At 41.9% G+C, this 19,973-nt stretch overlaps 1 protein-coding gene across 1 annotated transcript in view; it reads right to left on the bottom strand.

The window, feature by feature from the left end:
• Positions 1 to 19,973, bottom strand: part of Lrba (LPS responsive beige-like anchor protein) — a 429,351-nt gene that overhangs the window by 363,341 nt on the left and 46,037 nt on the right. The window contains exons 2-11 of the mRNA XM_055596564.1: positions 19,049 to 19,280; positions 18,555 to 18,655; positions 12,835 to 12,930; positions 10,328 to 10,449; positions 10,114 to 10,240; positions 9,474 to 9,593; positions 7,853 to 7,999; positions 4,714 to 4,911; positions 4,424 to 4,557; positions 55 to 163 (exon numbers count right to left, since the gene is read on the bottom strand). Of these exons, the coding sequence (XP_055452539.1) occupies positions 55 to 163; positions 4,424 to 4,557; positions 4,714 to 4,911; positions 7,853 to 7,999; positions 9,474 to 9,593; positions 10,114 to 10,240; positions 10,328 to 10,449; positions 12,835 to 12,930; positions 18,555 to 18,655; positions 19,049 to 19,280 (1,386 nt within the window). The remainder of the gene's footprint in view (positions 1 to 54; positions 164 to 4,423; positions 4,558 to 4,713; positions 4,912 to 7,852; positions 8,000 to 9,473; positions 9,594 to 10,113; positions 10,241 to 10,327; positions 10,450 to 12,834; positions 12,931 to 18,554; positions 18,656 to 19,048; positions 19,281 to 19,973) is intronic.

Genomic DNA, 19,973 nt, shown 5'->3' with positions numbered 1-19,973 from the left:
AAACAAGGACATGGTCTGCACATTAATAATAAATCTGACATCACTTGTACTCACCTTTTCAAGGCTGTAGCCTATCACCAGGAAGCCCTTACAAGCCAGCATCTGCTCCTGCATGGCGAGGGAGCTCTTCAGCACCTCCATGACAAAAGCCAGCAAGGTTGTGCTAGAATAGGACACAAGGCAACTGTCTGAGAAGGAATACCCCACAAGAAAATGTTACACTCAACACACTCATCTCAACAAGACTTTCCTGGTCTCAGGCTGGAATGCAGCTCAACAAGAGTGCTCACATGGCAGGCACACTCCTTGGCTCAGTCAGGGGAAACACAGAGAAGCAAGTTCTACTGGTACTATCTCCAAGATGATTTCCGAACAAAGTACTGATTGCACGATCAAGGTTCACTCACTATTTCATGTATTTTATCACAAACATTAGTAACTTAGAAACAAACATGCACCATAGGAAAAAATGAACATTTGAAAACAAAAGATCTATGTGTCATGAAGGTATTAAGATCTTAATGAATATAGAGCTATAAAAAGGTAAAGGGGAAACTGGAATGATACGGAAAGGAATGGGAGGAACAGCACACCAGGGGCCTTCTGAAAAGCCTCATGGAAACCTACTACTGCAGAAGCTTCCTAAAATGTGTACATACATGAAAGGAATTGAAATTAAGTCCCCATATAATGGAGACAACACTGCTCTAACTAGACATATTATGATGCCACCCAGCACAAGGAACGGCTTCTGTCTTGTTGAGTCACTGGCCATTGAGCCCTACCAAGGCTAGTGGTTACCTCTATAAGCTGACAGTAATGCCATATTGCTGGAAAAAACACAGATCACTAAACACGGAGAAATAAAGGGTCAACAAAGCTACAAAACCTGAGCCCAGGGGTCCTGCAAAGACTGATGCATCAACCAAGGACCATGCATGGAGAGGACCTAGACCCCCTCCTCAGATGTAGCCAATTGGCAGCTCAATGTTAATGTTGGTTCCCAATTATAGGGAGCAGGGGCTGCCTCTGACATGGACTCAGTTGCTTGCTCTTTGATCACTTGCCCCTGGTGAGGTGGTCTTGTTGGCCACAGAGGAAGAGGATCCAGGCAGTCCTGATGAGACTTGATAGGCAATGGACAAATGGAAGAGGACAAGAACTCCCCATTTTAGTGGTCTAGGGGAAGGGGAGACGGGGGGGGGGGGGGGAAGAGGAAGAGGGGGGGGGACTGGGAGAAGTTGAGGGAGGGGACTTCAATCGGGATATATAATGAATAAATTGTAAAAAAATAAAAATAACAAAAACATGTTTAAAAAGCTGGTGCTCAAACAGAAGCCTCCCGACTACTCACTAGTACTCATGGTGCCGGCAGGTGCTCTGCAGGCTACCAGAAGAGATCTGCCAGCACCGATGTCACCAGTTACAGACCCTGCAGTTTACAGCAGCACTCTGCCTGGAGGAGAGCCTGCTAAACTGCAGCACAGAGATTAGAAGAGGAACCAGCCACCTCTGAGATAGCCACTCCATGAGATAGAGAAACACTGCTAAAGTGGCCAAGGACCTGAGACGAGAGAAGTCCTGGCCTCTGAGGAACCTACTACTACTATTTTGCTACGGGAATGTAAGAATAAAACTACTCCTAATGGCATATTATTATACCCAGAGATCAGAGCAGGACTCAGCATCCACCAGACCACTGGACATTGTGCAGAGAGTGACAGACTTTGGAGAACTCAGCTCTGAATGAGCAGTCTTTATCAAACCCCTCCCCAAAGGCTCAGGGACCTATGTAGAGGAGGAGGTAAAAAGACTCTTAAGAGCCAGAGGTGGTGAATGATGGCAAGGAAACAGGGTCTTCCAGACACAACAGGGGTGATAACACATATGAACTCAGAGACACTATGACAGCATGCATAAGACCCACACAAACTGAAACCAGAAAAAAATCCCAGATGGAGAAAAAGTGCATACAAAGTCCCACTCTAGATCAGGAAGCTTTTTACAACTGATGGCTGGTGGGAAAGGGCACGTCAGTTTTCTCTAAGGGCATGTCACTGAGCAGAGTAGGCTCCATGCCCAGTAGTTGGCCAACAGAAAACAGACTCCACGGTTTTGGGTTGGTTTGGTTTTGCATTAGTTCGGTTTGTTTGTTTGTTTGTTTGTTTGTTTGTTTGTTTGTTGATCTCATTAAGGTTTTGTCTGTTTTCACTATCACTTTTTTGGTTCTTTGTTTTTCAAGAGAGAAAACATGAAGTGGGGTGAGTAGGGTGGTAGAGAGGATCTAGGGGGATTTGGGGAAAGGGAATGAGTATGATCATAATATATCCTATGGAAAAAAATTAAAGAAAGAAAAAATAAAAATTATTCTGAAATCAAAAAAGAAACATATGCATGTGTACAACCTTCAAAGAATCAATAAAAGTATTTTTAAAAAAGAATATGTGTAACAATATAATCAAGCATACTCATTTTTTCTAAGAGTTAGAGACCAAAAGAAAGAAATTTAAAGAGAGCAAGTAGGCCTTGCCAGACCACAGGAAAAGAGGACGCACTCAGTCCGCTCAGTCCAGGTGCAACCTGATGAGCTGGGCTGGCTGAGAAATGGGGCTGCCCTTTTCTGAGGAAAATGGGAGAGGGGAAATGGAGAGAAAGGGAGGTGGTACTGGGAGGGGAGGAGGAATGGAACTACAACAATGATGTAAAGTAAATAAAAAATTATTAAAAAAAAAAAAAAAAAAGAGCAAGCAGAATATGGTTTAAGTTCTCAAAATAATCAGGGCTCCAGACTGGACAGAGTCTGCTCTTAGCAAGCATGGAGGTGCACACAGTTAATCCCAGCACCTGGGAGGCAGAGGCAGGAGGATTTCTGGGGGGTGAAGGTCTACAGAGTGAGACTCTGTCCCCAAAATTAAAAAATAAAAAATAAACAATAAAAAAGTAGTTTGTTCCTCCTTTCCATAGGAAAGTCAAGATCCTTCAATCTTGAATTTTAAAAGTGAACAGAGGACACAGCATTCTGCACCACCCACAGCATTTAGAAAAGCCCAAAAAGGCCAAACAGACAGAGGCCTAGTGGCCACTGCTTTTTCAAGGGCTCCGAGGAGAGATCACGGCAGACAGCAAGACTGGCCTTCACCCTCAGAGCTCCGAAGACTCTGAAAGGATGGGGAAAGGAAAACTAACCCTGTTGAAGCAATTGTACTATGCTGAGAGAAATTAAATATTTTAAAGCATGGTCAACACACCAGGTGCAGTGACGCACACGTGCAATGGAAGGGGGGCGTTTATAAGTTCAAGGCCAGCCTGGGTAACACAGCAAACCTCCAAAACACAAATAAATTATTTACCTTAAAGAGCTGGCAAATGCTAGATCTGATTCCAGCTTAGAAAAAAATTAGAAATAACTTGTTGCCTAAAAATCTGAAGACAACTGCCTCATCCTCAGTTAGGATACATGGGTCACAGATTTCAAGTCCCATGTGGGAGAACTTCAAAACAGAACAGAAAGCTCACTGAAATTTCTCAATAACGAAATATAACCACGGACTATACATAACTTCACTGGAGTATGCAGCCACAAGAAATCCCTTCATTCAGACAGCTCTCATTCTCTACAGTTTAACACAGACTTCACCTGCCTCTGCCTATGTAACACTCAGTCCTAGAACACAGAAAATAAAATGTGCCAATATACAACCTAATTTTTAAAAGAAGACAAAACCCCCTTGCCTACAATTAAAATTTTTAATTTTCAATTATACAAATGACTGAGTAACAAACTAAAATATAAAAACCTTTATTCCTTGTTAAATAAAAATTTTTAATATTTTTAAATTATATTAAACAGCACGTGTGTGTGTGTATGTTTTGTCTATTTTTTTCCTTTTTTTACAGTAGGGTTTCTAAACAGCCCTTGCTGTCCCAGAACTCACTGTGTATACAGGCTAAAATTCACAGTGATGTGCCTACTTCTTCCTCACAAGTGCGGGCCCTAAAGGCTTTGCCACCATGCCCAATCAAAATATACCACTCTGAATAAATCAACTATCACTATGTTGGCTTTATTTGGTAACATTTATTGTATTTTAGAGTTTCTCATTTTTTTCTACTACTAAATTAGAATATATCAATAACAATATAATTCATGGAGATTTACAGTATTGTTTATACATAAATTTCTCTAGAATATTGTTACTCTACAACAAAATGAATGGCAATGAAAACCCTATGCTTTTGCCATCATGAATAGGCCTGATGCTGCACACCTGTACTCCTGGCTCGTGAAAACAGAAAAGGTAGAAAGAGGGCAGGTTTGAGGTTATGCTGAGTTACAGGTGACCTGCAGGCCAGCAGGGTAAGGGACACACAGAAAAACCCTCTCTTAAAGACAACAATCAAAAAAAGAAGCCAAAACACTCACCAGATAGTCAGATCCACCTCATCGGATAAATATTGCTTATAATCCAGCTGTGCAAAAAGCGGAAACAAAACTTGCACTCCTCCAATTGAATGCATGGCACTTTGGATGGAATGTGTTAAAACTGCCTTTACATCCTGGGAAAACGAAACACAATAAAGGGTTCATGTTTTCTCTTCTAAAGCCACTGAGAAGAAAATACAGTAGGAAATGTAGGAACACTAAAATATGGTATGTCGCATGTTTAACTGGCTGACACCCACTTGTGTGTTATAAGGAGATCTGAGGAGTACCTGCAGCATGAGAGCATGCGGTGAGTGAACAAAGATGGAAGGGTTGTCCTTGGGAGATGACTCGAGGCACAGCTGGGCATCTGTGGCCCTCGGATTATACGTGAAGGCGATGGCACTGGACAGCTTGCCATCGTACAATAAAAGTTTATGATGTTCAGCCAGGAAAAGGTCACTTTCTGCTTTAAATTTAAATGTACCCTGTTAATTTAAAAAGAAAAAAGAAAGTTAACGTACACACTGCCTAAGAAACTCTAAACACAAAGAGCCCAACGATAAGATCTACCCACCAGGTGAGCGGACCACATCGCGTGAGAACCTCCATGATCCGCCCTCCTGACCCTGTCGCTGAGGCACATCAAATTTCACTGTCCAGCTGCCTCTCCATCACCTGCTTCACTCACTGGTGAGGGGTGTGCTCTCAATCTCCACATGGAACAGCTCTTTCCACATTTTCTAGACTCATTTTATCAGTCACTAAAGCATACTCAGTGACTTCAATGCCTTCACTTCCTGGCATGCTCTGTGGCCCAGCAGGCAGCCTGACCTGAAGCCTCTCCTGTGCACTCCCAGGACGAATGTGCACTATGCTGCTGCCATAGTACTCTGTACGGTAGTTCACCTGTTCTCCACAGTTGTCCACATCCTGTTTTCCTGTGGACCTCAGTTACTGTTTGCTCTCCCTACACTCAAAGTACACACTCAAGTTTCCTACTATTATTGTATTGCCATCTGTGTGTTCCTTCAGTGCGGTCAAAGATTACTTTATACAGTCACACATCACAAAACAATGTTTGGATCAGTGAAAGAATGCATACAAGGGGCTGGAGAGATGGCCCAGTGCTTGAGAGCACTGGCTGCTCCTCCAGAAGCCCCAGGTTCAATTCCCAGCACCCACACTGCAGTTCAGAACTGTGTATAGCTCCAATTCCAGGAATCTGACCCCTCACACAGACATACCTGCAGGCAAAACACCAACCAATGCACATAAAATAAAAATAAGTAAATCACTTTTCAGAAGCTGGAAAGACGGCTCTGTCCCAGTTATGTAAGTCGGGAATAGAAAAGAGCCTGAAAAATGCCCAGAGAATACGAACAAAGAAAAAAAGAGTTTATGGGGGGAACATTAGAGGATACTCATTGTCAGCATCCAGTCCAGCTCCTTAAAAAAAAAAAAAAAAAAAAAAAAAAACCCTTCTAGGTAATTTCTAAGTCCTTAAACGTGCTTCTCAGGGTTCCGCTGCCTAATCACCGTGGTCCAACCACAGCTGCGACCATGGGAGGACATTGAAGAAGAAGAGGGTCCTCAGGCTCTTTATGAGGACACCACCTCAGGCTTGGAGATGAGCCTTCACGACCTAGTTACATCCCACAAACCTCAACTCTTGATATCACCTCCTTGCAAGTTAAGCTTCAATGAATTTTAGAGACATACACAATCAGACCATACCACATAAGAGAGAAAAAAAATTAACCTTAACCTTACTTCATAAAAAAAAAAAAAAAAAATTAATTCAAAATGAACCACAAAGTAACACAAAAATATTAAAATAATAAAACTAAGAAAATCTTTCTAATATTCTGGTCAAATATTTATAAGAACACAAAAAAGCAAAGAAACTGAAAAATGATTCTTGATAAAAATCAAACTCCTGAGCCAAGTATGGTAGAGCACACCTTTAATTCTAGTGCTTGGGAGGCAGAAGCAGGTGAATCTGAGTTCAAGTCCTACCTGGTCTACAGAGTTCTAGAACATCCAGGGCTACACAAAGAAACCCTGTCTCAAAAAAAAAAAAAAAAAATACTCAGGAGAAATTTATAAAATTATGTTCACAATATTTACGGAACTCTTGAAACCCAGTAAGAATATCAATCACAAAAAAGTGAAAACTCACAAATACATGGCTAGTACACAGCAGCACAGAGACCTTCAGTAAAAAATCCAAATTACAACCATAGGGAGGCCAGCCACAGTGACAAACGCCTATCATCCCTGCACTTGGGAGGTGGAGACAGGAGGATCAGGAATTCAAAGCCAGCATCAACTAGGTACAAGGTACATCAACTAGGTACAAGGCTGGCTTGGAATACTTAGGACCCTGTCTCAAAAGAAGTGGGAGAAGAGAAGGAAAGCTATAAAAATTCCTCCAGTAGGAACAATCCTACTCCTGAGTATATATATCCAAGCAAATGAAACAATGATATCAAAGAGACACTTGCACTTCCATGATTATAACAACGTTATTCACAACTGCCATGAAGTACAAATAAGTGCTCGTAAAGAGATAAAAAAATGGGCTGGGCATCATAGCACTTCCTTTAAATCCTTAACACTAGTGAGGCAGAAGTAGGAGGATCTCTGTGAGTTCAAAGCTAGCCTGGTCTACACACACACACACACATACATGCACGTACAGAGAAAGAGAATGAAATACTATTTGGCCATTAAAATGAGTTAAATTATGTCAGTTTGACAATGTGGATAGAACTGGAAGACATATATTAAGTGAAATAACCCAAGACACAGGCAAGTAATTGCCCCATGATCCCCTTCATACTAAGGGATCTAAGACTGTCAATATCTTACAAGTTGGAAGCTGAACGATGGCCACTGGAGACCGAGGTGGTGGAGAGAATGGTCAATGGGTGCTAACTTACACAGACAAAAGAAAGAAGTTGTAGTGCATGGCTATGCAGTGGAGTAACTATAAAAAGAATAATATATATTTCAGAAAAGCAAAGGAAAACTAGAACATTTTATCAAGAAGAATGATAAATGCTTGAGGAGACAGATATGCTGATCCTGACTTGAATATAACACAATGCATACCTATATTTTAATATTATGACTATGCACAATTTCATGTCACCTTAAAGGAAGATTTGCCTTCGTTGAAGAAAAAGAGCATGAAGTAAAACTGAAAGTTGAGCTAGAACTTTCCACACTCCCTCCCAGCAGGCTCAGGTATGCTGCGATCCTCTCAAAGTGTGAAGTACCCTTTGCCCTGTGATTTCCCTGCCGTGCTCCCAGTGCCCTGGTATACACTATAACTGCTCAAGGTGTAACTCCCTGGGTCTAAGCCAGCTTCAGATCCAGCCCAAACGGCTTTCAAACACTGAGCAGTGGACAGGAAGCTTGTACCTTGTACCCCAGGCCCAACTGGTAAATGGCAAAGATCTGAGCTGCATTAAGAGCATCGCTGAAGAGGTAAACTGCAGTCATCTGACCACAGAACACCCGGTTGGCATCGGCCGTTTCTGATGAGCCCAGGAAGCACTTGTCAAAGGTCTATAAAAGAAAAGAGGCTTTATTAAAGACAAACAGACAAACAAACAAAACATCATACACTCTATAAGTGATAGATAGCACATACAGAGGACAAAACACTCTCTGACCATTAAAATGAATTAAAAACTGTCATTTTGACAGTGTAAAAAGAGCTGGGGTATATATTTTAAGTAAAAGAGCCAAGGCACAGGTGGATAAATGCACATATGTGTATCTGTGTTTCTAAACTATGTACAAAGAGAGTGTAACAATTCATTTTGCACTTCACTCCTTCACACCTGAAGTGGGCATTGAGAACGGCATCTTGAAAATGGAAGAACACAAGCTTTCTAAGTTATCATAAATAAAACCTGTTAACAATGAGACAACAGAAAGACTCAAACAAGCTGATGTGATACTAGTAGGTTAAACATCTCAGTTAAACAGAACGCTTCACATAGAGCAGGAAAATCGTGAGTTTGGTTTGGGTCATGTGACCCTTCTCAATGCACCATTTTTACCATAAAAAGATTGGTGTTCCTCATTTACAAAGACTTGGAGACTAAGGAAGCTTATCTTGTTTCCCATCCCCACAGTGTTCTGTGATTCCATGTTTCATACTATTTTCAGGAGGAAAGTGAGTAAGATCATCCCCTGAGGAGGTGAGAGACCAAGACTCAGAACCGCGTCTGACGGAACACGAGCTCTTCAGGCTAACACTATCAACATTATAACGCTGGGTGAGTGGCACACTGTGAAGCTATTTCCTTAGTGGTTTTTACGGTTTCTATAAAAAGAATGTTTGGATGAGAGAAATAAGATCATTTCTATTTCCACTCTAATCTCTGAATTCTAAAAACATAATAAAAATAATAGTACCAAAGCAGCTTTAAAGCATATGCAAAGTGTGTGCATGCATCATCTAATGTATTACAAAATAATAATCTTTATCTCTACCCAGGATATTTTAAGATAAGATACGAGAAATAGCTGATAAATCAACAAGTTCTATCAAAAAATTAACATAGTATAAAAACACATTATAGTGGTCAAAATGTATACTCAGATTTCAAAATATTCTCTTTATAAATTTCATCCCTTCCAAATAATAGCTTTTCACAGTGTACTGATTAGCTCTGCCAACTTAACACAAGCTGACGTCTGAAAGCTACCTCAGGTGAGAAATACCGTCAGGAGACTAGCCTGTAGACCGGCCTGTACGGCAGTCTCTGGACGATGACAGGCACGGAGGGTCCGGGCCTGTGAGCAGTTCATGTGCCCAGGTATCCCGGGCTCTATGGGAAAGCAGGCTGAGCAAGGCCAGAGCCCCATGCCAGGAGACAGCGGCCTCCATGGCCTGGCGTCAGTCCCTGCCCTGCCTTCCTTCAGTGATGAACAGTGACGTGGAAGTGCAAAGAACCCTCCCCACCGAGCTGTTGTGGGTGCTTTACCTCAGCAATAGGAACCCTAAGCAGCACATTTTCAAAGTACTCACATCGCTGGTGTTGACAAGCCATGTGATCTCCCCGTAGGACGCCAGCTCGCCATTGACGTAACACCGAAGCTCACTGTTCTTCCAGCGGTTGTAAATGTGCACTATAGTGACCATGTACCACTAGGTGAACAGAAACAGAGACTCCCTTAGCACCACGGCCACCAAGGCTGGGGCGTTCATGAACCTTAGAAACACCAAGTTGGAGTACTCTTACTGGTCCAACATTCAACCTCTAGAACAGCATTTATTCAGGGAAAATCTCAGCAGATTGACCCTAATCACAGATGATTTTTCCAAAGTAGTATTATGAAAATTTTGAAAGATAAACTGTCTTCTTTAAGTTTTCACTATTTTCCCACCCTTGCTGAAGGCACCTGCTACCACCTTGTACAGACGTTAGTGCTGACTGACCTCTAACCTGCAGGGTGTACACACAGACAGTAGTAAAGCAGCTCTCTTTTTGCTCCTGGCAGTTCTCATCAAATCTACAGATAACTGAATATTCAGTTACTCCACAACCCAAACCATGGATGCTCACGCTGCCTTTCGAGGAAAGCACCCACAGCTGCAAAGCCAGCGGCTAACGGTACTTGGCAGGCTGCACAGCTCCTCAAAGGGAAAGGCTCAGGAGGTCACGTACCTTTTGTGGCTTGAAGTCAAACTTCACACAATGCTGAAAGCCTTTTCCTTTTGACTTTATTGACGTTATGATCAAACAGCCACCAACAAAGTGAGCAGAATAGCCGAGACCTTTGCTGGTTCTAAAACTATGAAGAGTAAGTTTTCATTTTACCTCTAAATGTTATCATTTTCAAACTAAGGTATTAGCACTAATCAATTCTACAGATACATACCAATACAAATATGGTTTATCCTTGTCGACATTAATATTATTTACAGGATCCATTCTGAGCCAGGTGTGAAATGTGAAGCCATTCTGGTAAGGCCATCTGGCTATAGGAGGTAGTGCAATAGCCTGGAGGAAAGAAATGTAGTCACTAACTTGCATGAAAAACGTTATTACTGAACTCATAAAGATGAGACTTTACAATGCTATGTGTGTTTTGCCTGTCTTATGTTACTTTAAGTTATAAAAACATCTCAAAGCAGACTGAATTTTCCCAGATAAAAATTAGTAAATATTAATTGATTAAATGACACATTCAGTGTAGCCTGCTGTGGCCAAACTCATGTCTGCTTCATTTTTACTACAGTCAGAGCCAGAAAGACTCTAGCTTAAAGAAATAGTGCTGCGATCAAACAAGAAAGCAAAAAAAAAGATAGATGGAAAGAAGTTAAAAGGGTTAGTGTAAACCACAAATATAAAACTAAACAACATTATTTCATACATTTTTCAAAATGGTATTCATAGGTCATTTGAGATGTGGCTTTATCACTTAGTCTAAACTTTTTTAATATACTATCAACTGGGTATGGTGGCACATGCCTTTAATCCCAGCACTTGAGAGGCATCTCTGGAAGGTCAAGGCCAGCCTGGTCTACATGACAAGTGACAATTTAGTAAGGGCCACTACCACAAATAAACCAACCAGACACTTAGGATGCTAAGGCAGAGGACTCTAAGCTGACCCTAAGTAGGACACTAGCTTGGGCAACAAGGTAAAATAAAAAATAAGATAAAATAAAAAGTCCCAAAACAACAAATCAAATATCACCAAAGTATTTAGTTTTGTTTTATTTTCTCTTAATGAGACAGGGCCTCATGGAGCCCAGGCTGGCCTCAAATTCCCTAGGTAGCTGAGAATGACCTTGACCTACTGACCTTGCCACCTCCAAAATTTTTGAATTATAGGCATGAATCAACACACTACAAATGTCCTTCAAAAGTATGTTCTTATCTTTTAGCAGACAGTGCCTAACTACACAACCAAAAAAGCAAGCAAGATTTTATAATTAGCAAAGTAATAAATGAATGAAAAACTAGCTCATAAAAAGAAAAGGTTGAAGACCGTGTAACAAACAATTTATTATAGACTGACTGATACAATAATGAATTGTTTGTAGACTCTACAAATAACACACTTACAGTACGTATTTGCACTCACGGCACGCTGAGGCACTGCAAGTGTCACTACCATGCATGGTGGTCTTATTTATAAACAGGGACAACAGGGCAGACAAGGGGCTAAGGACGCGCCTCAGTGCCAGGCCTATTATGTACAGCTGTGGGGCATCCGGCTGAAAGCCCAGCACTGAAGAGGCAGGGCCTACTCAACAGACAGTCTGAGGCCAGCCTGGGCTATACCAAGAGTTTGTTTTTAGCCTGAAACTGTACAGCAAGACCCTAGCTCAAAAAGAATGTGTGCTAAAAATATATATATAGACTGAACCACCAACCAAAGAGCAGGCATGGGCTGGACCTCGAACCCCCACACACGTGTAGCCTGGTCATCACGTGGGTCCCCTAACAACAGAAGCAGGGGCTGTCTCTGCCTCTGTGGCCTGCCTTTGGATCCTTTTCCCTTAGCTGCGTAGCCTTGCAGGGCCTCAGTGGGAGAGGATGCATTCAGTCCTGCTGGGACTGGAGGTGCCACGGTGGGTTGGCACATCTTGGGGCCTCTCCTTCTCTGAGAAGTAGGAGGGAGGGAAATGAAGGAAGAGAGGCATAAAGGTATGACTGGGAGCAGAGGAGGACAGAGTGGGATCAGGCTGTAAAGAGATTAAATAGAGGGCTAGAGAGAGATGGCTCAGTGCTTAAGAACACCCTCTGCTCTCCCAGAGGTTCTGAGTTCAATTCCCATCAACCATATTGGCTCACAACCATCTATACAGGGATCTGATGCCCTCTTCTGGCATGCAAGTCTCTTACAGACAGAACAATCATGTACATAAAATAAATAAATCTAAAAAAAAGAGATTAAATAGATAGATAAATAAATAAATAAAAACATACATACATACATACATAAGTGGAAAAGAAAAGAATTCATTCCAAAGCAGGATTTTGAAGTGTTAGTCTTTCTACATACCAGGAGTATTTAAAAACGGCAAAAGAAATGATACATAAGGCTAAAAAAAAACAGTTCAGAAAGACAGGAAGTTACAGTGTTCCACACTGACAGCTACAAAGATAAATTCACAGAATAGTGTAACTACAGATGAAAGGAAGGCTGTTATTCCTTTACTGAACCAAGCTTTGAGTAGGCAGCTTTCTCAAATGCTCTAAGCATCAATTTCTCTGTGTCGCAAACAGCGAGGAGAAAACCGTTCTAAGGATTAAGTAGACTCCTATGGAAAAGCCTCTGACTAACAGGGAACCTTGTGATGGCAGGGCTACACTTCCAGGAAGTAGGGGAAGGGAAAGCTCGAGTGTGGGCCTCGTGCATGTCTGTCTACTTACTGCAGCGCTCCGCCCTGGGAAGCTGAAGAAGGCATCAGGACCATCCTTCTGAGGCATATGCTTTAACACCGACAACAGCTTCCCAGCATGTGGAGGCTGTAAAATAATGGTTTATTAGTCACTCTGCTCTCCATGAAACAAACATACCCAAAGACAGTCACGCTTGAATATATACAAGAATACCTGAATAACACTATGAGCTAAAAGGTATAAGAGCAAACAATGCTATCTTCAAATATCTTCACAGTATAACGAATTCTGTGATTTTTTTCTGTAACAGTACACATTTGTTGTTAGTAAATACGACCTAATATTTTTTACACCTCAAATACTTCAAAAATTGAGCTTTAAAATTTACAAACTGTCACCAACTCTCTATACATCTTAACAAACACTAAACACGTTTCCAGGCCAAAGGTGCTTTTGAAACGTCACAATACTTGAACCTCACGAGCACCCTACATGGTGGCTCTGTTGCTCTCTGAGGCAGAGGCAAGCTTCAGGTCGCACAGTAACTGGTGGGGTCGGGGCAGAGCTCAGTCTGACTCTAGAGCCCATGGTGTGGCCATGACACTTTCAGCAGTTACATTTCACCTTCACTCTCCTGACTTTAATAGAGACCACCTTTAAAATGGCCTGTCAGATCAGTTTGCATCTCCAACCTCATTTAGCTATCCTTGCCTCCTGGAAGCTACCCACAACGCCTCCTCATAGAATCCTTCCCACAACACTGCCTTCATACAAGCTATTCCTTTTGTTTAAAATGTCCTCACTAAGCCTCCCTCACTCTACTGCCAACCAAGGAAATCCTTCAGACCCTTCAAAGCTCATCTTAAAGTCCACTTCCTCAGGGCAGCCTTTTCTGATTTCAAAGACGTGATTAAATTTCCCTAGCACATTTCATTTTACAATATGCCTCGAATACACAGCATATATAAAGGGTATATTATATTTGTTTCAATGTTTCTTTGACCCACAAGAATATTTAGTACATGAAACAATCAAGAACTAAAATAAAAATCTCATTAATATTTATAAGGCGAGCAAGGGGTAATCAGATACGTATTACCATCTTAATCAGTCTATAAGGAAATACAGTAAAAAATATTTTAAAAAATAAGAACATTCACTCTTCTTTATTACAAGCTGAAAACAGGGTCAAACTACGGGTGAAATCATTGGTTTGCTCCCATCTTGTTTCGTTCACTATTCTAAGCTATTATTACTATGTAAAAGTTCAGTAGCCTTTTATCTTACTAGGAAATGGAAAACTTCAATCTAAGAAATAATTTTTAATCAACCACAAAAAGGTTTGCTTAATAAGTAACTATAATCACAACCATTTTAAATATATTTCAAAGAAAAATAAACAAAAAAATAACTGCAACATCAAACACAACTAGAATATTATACCATTTCTATAAAAAAAAATCATTCCTCCAAATTCCTTTTCCTGTCAACAAATCAACAAAAGAACATAATGAGATGATCCCACCCACAGACACTGTTGTAGGGTACCAGACTGGAAAGCCTTTGAGGAAAAAATGTTCAATTTCAAGAATCCTTACAAATAGCCATGCTCATGAATGTGCTCATTCCACACGTAAAATGGACAGTAATAACCATAAATGTGTGTGTGGACTTAGAAACAGGTTCTCTTCACCCTGCTCTCGCCATCAAAGCAGAAGCAGCTGCATGTGTGACTACAAAGAACTGTGAAGGACTCTGTCAGCTGCGTCTCCTGGGCCTGCTCTACCTACATACCATGGACAGCTACCGCAACACAGTCTGTCACACAGTCTGTCCACAGGGTTTCTGAGGCCTGTAAACAGGCTCAGCAGTTAAAGGTGCTTCCGCCAAAACTGACAACCAGGTTCAAGCCCAGAACACACATGGAAGGAGAGCCACCTCCTTCAGGCTGCCCTCTGCCCGGCAAACATCATAATGGTGCACACGCTTGCAGGCACGCACGCGTGCGCGCACACACACAAACGTAAAAAAGTGTACTATTTTAGCATTTAAATGTAATTCAGCTGATTGATTACTCTCTTCCTATACTTTCACATTTATTTATCTTTTCCATATAACATTTTTTTCCACAAAATGTATTTTGACCATGTTTCCCCTCCCCCAACTTCTCCCTGGTCCTTCGCACCTCACTAACAACCTACGTCATGTGTTCTCAACACCCCCATAACAAAAGTCAAGAGAAAAAAAGTAAAATTCGTAATAATAATAATAATGAAAATCAAAGCAAAAATAAAAAACAACCTTCACACAAACACAAAAGAGAGCTCATCTTGCACTAGCCACCTGCTCCTGGGTGTGGTGTCTCCCTGGAGAGTGCTGACATGCCCAGGGAGGGTCCCCTTCCCAACAGACCTTCTTAGTGAGGGCGGCACTCCACGCCCCCCTCCTCTTTCCAGTTTTGTGCAGTGACTATGAACTGCTACCCAGTATTTGACTCTGGATAACAGAGGGTCATGGGGAGAAGCATGATCAGATGATATCAGGTTGGAACTATTAAAGCGTAAGTGTTTGAAAATATCCACTCCGAGCAGCCTGTCCTTGTGATGAGCACAGAAGCTGATGGCTCTCGGCTATCAAACCGGGGTTCTCGGGGGAGGGGGGGGGGGGGGGGGTATAGTGGAGGAAGTAAGATCAAAATACCTGGAATTAACATATTTTTAAAACAATGTTCAGATGAGCATCTGGCTAGGCACTGAGAATTATTGATTCACTAGATTCAAGTATACTGTATGTGACTGAGGCACACGAGATTCCTCTTCACCTTCCCCCCACTTCAGTCCAAACCCAACCACACAGTTTATCAAGCACAGTATCCAGCTGCTCCTCACCACTGTATTTTAGTAATACTACAGATAAAAGGTGACATGTCGATATTCTTTTTCATGAATACCCATTAATTATCCTGGGTCCCTAGAGCTTCCACGTCTACAAATAAGTACCTGTCTATAACCTTTACGGTTTTTATTTGCTTTTTATAACAATACTTTATTACATAAAGTATTAATTAGATAGTCTAGAAGTTATTCAAACAGTGCATGGCCTCTTGCTGACATAGCGCGAACTAGACCTACACTTAAAAACACCAAAAACAAGATGAAAACGATGCAACAAAAATCATTTTCAGACACCAAGAAAGGCAGGTTAACAATGCACCCTATCAGGAAAGAAAACACACTAGCAGGCCTTTCTGAAGCCAACTCATCACTCCACAGACAGGAACCCACACAGCACATGAAGGAGTTACGGAGATTCCGAGAGAACCCTGAGTGCAGCGAAAGCACGGAGTGCGCAGACTCTGGGGCTGTGCAGAGGAAAAGCCCAGACGCCTACAGCAACAGGGTCCCAGCTAACACGCAGAGAAGACACCGGCAGCTCCAAGTCAGAAGCGCCCTGACCTTCCCGGATACAGACCCACAAGTCCCTCATACTCCCCCGTCAGGCCCAGACTCTGGAGAAGACAGGCTTCAGCAATAAGGAGAACCAACCCTGGTGCGACAAGCCATGCTACACCAGAAAGGGAAAAGGGAAAACAAAGGTTGTCCTGACGGAAGTCACATGGGTGGCCACAAACGGTCTAATCACCTTAAGGAAACCAACAACATACACTTCACTCTATCTTCTCTAACTAGGTCATAAAAGGTAACCTATAGCCAGGAAGCAACATCAGTGTATAAAGTACTGTTCTGGAAAATGGTAAAATTACAGAACCATAGAGATAAAAATACTTCTTGGAGCTGGAAAGATGGCTCAGCATATAAGAGCACTGTCTGCTCCTCCAGAGGTCCTGAGTTCAATTCCCAGCAACCACATGGTGGCTCACGACCATCTATAGTGAGATCTGGTGCCCTCTTCAGATAGAGCACTCATACAAAAAAATAAATAAAATATTTTTTAAAAAATAATTACTTGGTATTATTATCATTATCATCATTATGATTTTTAACATTGTCAAGAAGGGAAATGAAAATATGAATATAAAAGAATGTTTAAGTGGAAGGAGGCTGGAGAGACAGGATAGTGAGTAAAGTGTTCAGAGCACAAGCATGGAGACCAGGGCTCAGGCCCCAGAATCCACATTTTAAAGGCAATGTACATAGGCAGGCATGGGGGCACACACCAGGCAGATTCCTGGGAGTTTGAGGCTAGCATGGTCTACACAGTGAGTTTTCAGGACTGCTACAATGAGACCCTGTCTTAAGAAAGTGAAGAGGGAGGGAGGAGGGAGGAAGGGAGAAAAAAAGAAAGGGAAGGAAGAAGGGAGGGGGAGGGAAGAAAGAGAAGAAGGGAGGGGGAGAGAAGGAGGGAGAGGAGGGAGGGGGAGAAAAGGAAGGGGAGGAGGGAGGGGGAGAAAAGGAAGGGGAGGAGGGAGAGGGACAAAAGGAAGGGGAGGAGGGAGGGGGACAGAAGGAAGGGAAGGAGGGAGGGGGACAGAAGGAAGGGAAGAAGGGAGGGGGACAGAAAGAAGGAAAGGAGGAACAAGGAGAGAAGGAAGGGAAGGAGGGAGGGGGAAGGAAGGGAAGGAGGGAGGGGGACAGAAGGAAGGGAAGAAGGAGGGGGACAGAAGGAAGGGAAGGAGGGAAGGGGACAGAAGGAAGGGAAGGAGGTAGGGGGAAGGAAGAAAGGAAGGAAGGGAGTGAGGGAGGGAGGGAAGGAGGGAGGGAGGAGAAAAGTGACCAGACCTCAGTGATCTGGAAAGTATCAAGAGATTTAACTTGGGCTCTACCAATGTCCCAATATAGCTCATTAAAAAGGCACCTGTGTAAGCTAGGAGTCTTATACAATCCCAAGTAAAGACTATGAGGAAAAAAAAGTTTCAAAAACATTTTTTAATTTAATAAAAACTAAAGTCACCTAAAGTTTGGTGTCCCAGATGAGGAGAAAAGGAAGAATAAAAGGAAGTAATATTGGGAAAAATAATGACATATTTTTTTTCAAGATTTGATGAAAACTACAAAGTCACAAAGGAACAACTAGCAACGTAAACACACGCTAATCTACCCAGGACCACAACTAAGTGCATTTACCATCCACAGGAAACATCTGGAGAGCACAGAGACCTGGAGCTTACAAAATATCAGCTAAAAAATACAAATTTTAACATGACAAATTGTAGGGCACAAACATAAATTAAATTTGTAGACCTAAAAAATTATAAGGCAGCAGACTAAACTAAAGACAATAATCTCTATAAGTCACTAATGGCTAGAAACAAAAATGGAACAAACATTTACTAGTATTCCTGTAAAAAAACAGCTAAGTGAAACTGCAAAAAGAAATGCTGTTGATAGATAAGACTCTGTCCTGAGATTCAGGACAAGTTCACCAACACAAACTACAAAAAAACCACCAAACTGCCCCTCAAGAGGAGAGCTCTAACCTGCAAAGGCTCTGCTCCCAGAATATGCTGTCCCACTGAAGAGCCATTATCACTCAGAACAGAAGACTGGGTGCAACGTAACACACCCTGAACTCCAATAAATAACAAATATGTAGTTCTAAAGCACCAATTTAACAAGGATCAAATTACTAGTCTACCTAGCACACCCAAAACAACAAAGCCCGCCCCTCAATCTGACATGTACCATGTGAATAGTGTCAGTCACATTATAAGCTGCCAATGTGCCCGGGAGGGGACCTTCAAATACCAGAGCATTTAGGGCTTGGGGTGTTTGTTTTCACTTGGTTTTTACCCAGTGTCCTTTATCTCCTTGAAGTTTGCTGAAGAAAAGCTTTAGTTCTCTAACTGTCAAATTATAGCTGGCCAGCACTCCCAACATGTCCACGAGAAGATCTGAGAAAAAGCAAACAATTAAATTGGTGAGAGATTAATCTCAGAGAGATAGAGAATTAAAAAAACATGTGCTCACTTACATGTCTGGACACAAGAGGTACACATACATGCTATGAGGGTAAAGATGCAGCTCAGTGGTTGAGAGCACATACAGCTCTTCCCAAGCACCTGAGCTAAAATAAACTCCAGCTCCAAGAATATTGCCTCCTCTGCCTCTGCATGCATCACTCTCCCTACAATCCTATACACCCACTCACAACTTTAAAATAATAAATAATTTTAAATAGATAATGTTATATAATCAAGTTTTTTTTTAATATTGCTAAGAGAATTTTTTAAATACTGTAAGAATCAAACCATTTCCTTACATACATTTCTACAGAAAAGTCATACCTGCAATCATACTGTCGGCTTTTTCTATCTTCCCAAGTACTTTCTCCACGAGGCCCACTTCTGCGCAGACGTAAAGGTTTCGGATGCTCTTCCTCAAAATGGCTGTGAACATGCTCCAGACCTCTGCCTGGCAAGTGATATCGCACTTCTCCAGTAAATCCAGCATGCAGACGACGCTCTCACCTTCCTGGATGATGAAGTTCGTCTCCAGATCAAACTGGCCTCCCACCAGCTTCCAGGAAAACAAACACAGTCGAAGACATCAGTCACTATCTGTTAACCACGGTTACTTCTCCTACACGTCAGATTACCAATGACTTCCCATTGGCATCAGTCCCTAACCCCCAACAACAAAATGTTCAACTTTTTAGAATAACAAATATAGCGCAACTTAAGTAAACCACTATCTGCTGCATGAAATGATAAAACAGTATTTTGTAAATGTGAGAGGTAATGCTTTTCTAAACTCTTTAGGCCAGATGCCCGTAATCCCAGTGCTTGAGAAGTGGCAGGAAGATCAAGAGGTCAAGGTCAGGACTGGAGAGATGGCTCTGAAGTGCAGAACACTGTATGCTGTCACAGAGGGTCTGGGCTGGGATCCCAGCATTCACAGGACAGCTTACACACAACCATCTTTAACTCCAATTCCAAGTAATTCTCTTCTGGCCTCTGAGGGTACAAGGCACACACAGAGAATGCTTACATACATGCACATAAAAAATAGAAATAAACTAATTAAAAAAACAAAGAGCAGGCATGATGGTACAGCGCTGCATCCTCCCAGCGCCCAGAAGGAAGAGGCAAGCAGACCTCTGGCCTAGCAAGCCCAGGCCAGCCAGACTCTAGAGTGAGACCCTATCTTTTTCTTGTCATTACTTTTCTTCTTCTTCTTCTTCTTCTTCTTCTTCTTCTTCTTCTTCTTCTT

Source organism: Psammomys obesus, unplaced genomic scaffold (genome assembly GCF_907164565.1).
Source record: "Psammomys obesus unplaced genomic scaffold, mPsaObe1.curated_primary_1811, whole genome shotgun sequence".
NCBI lineage: Eukaryota > Metazoa > Chordata > Mammalia > Rodentia > Muridae > Psammomys > Psammomys obesus.
Note: the sequence above shows the minus strand (reverse complement) of the source record. Positions and strands in the feature narration are given on the sequence as shown.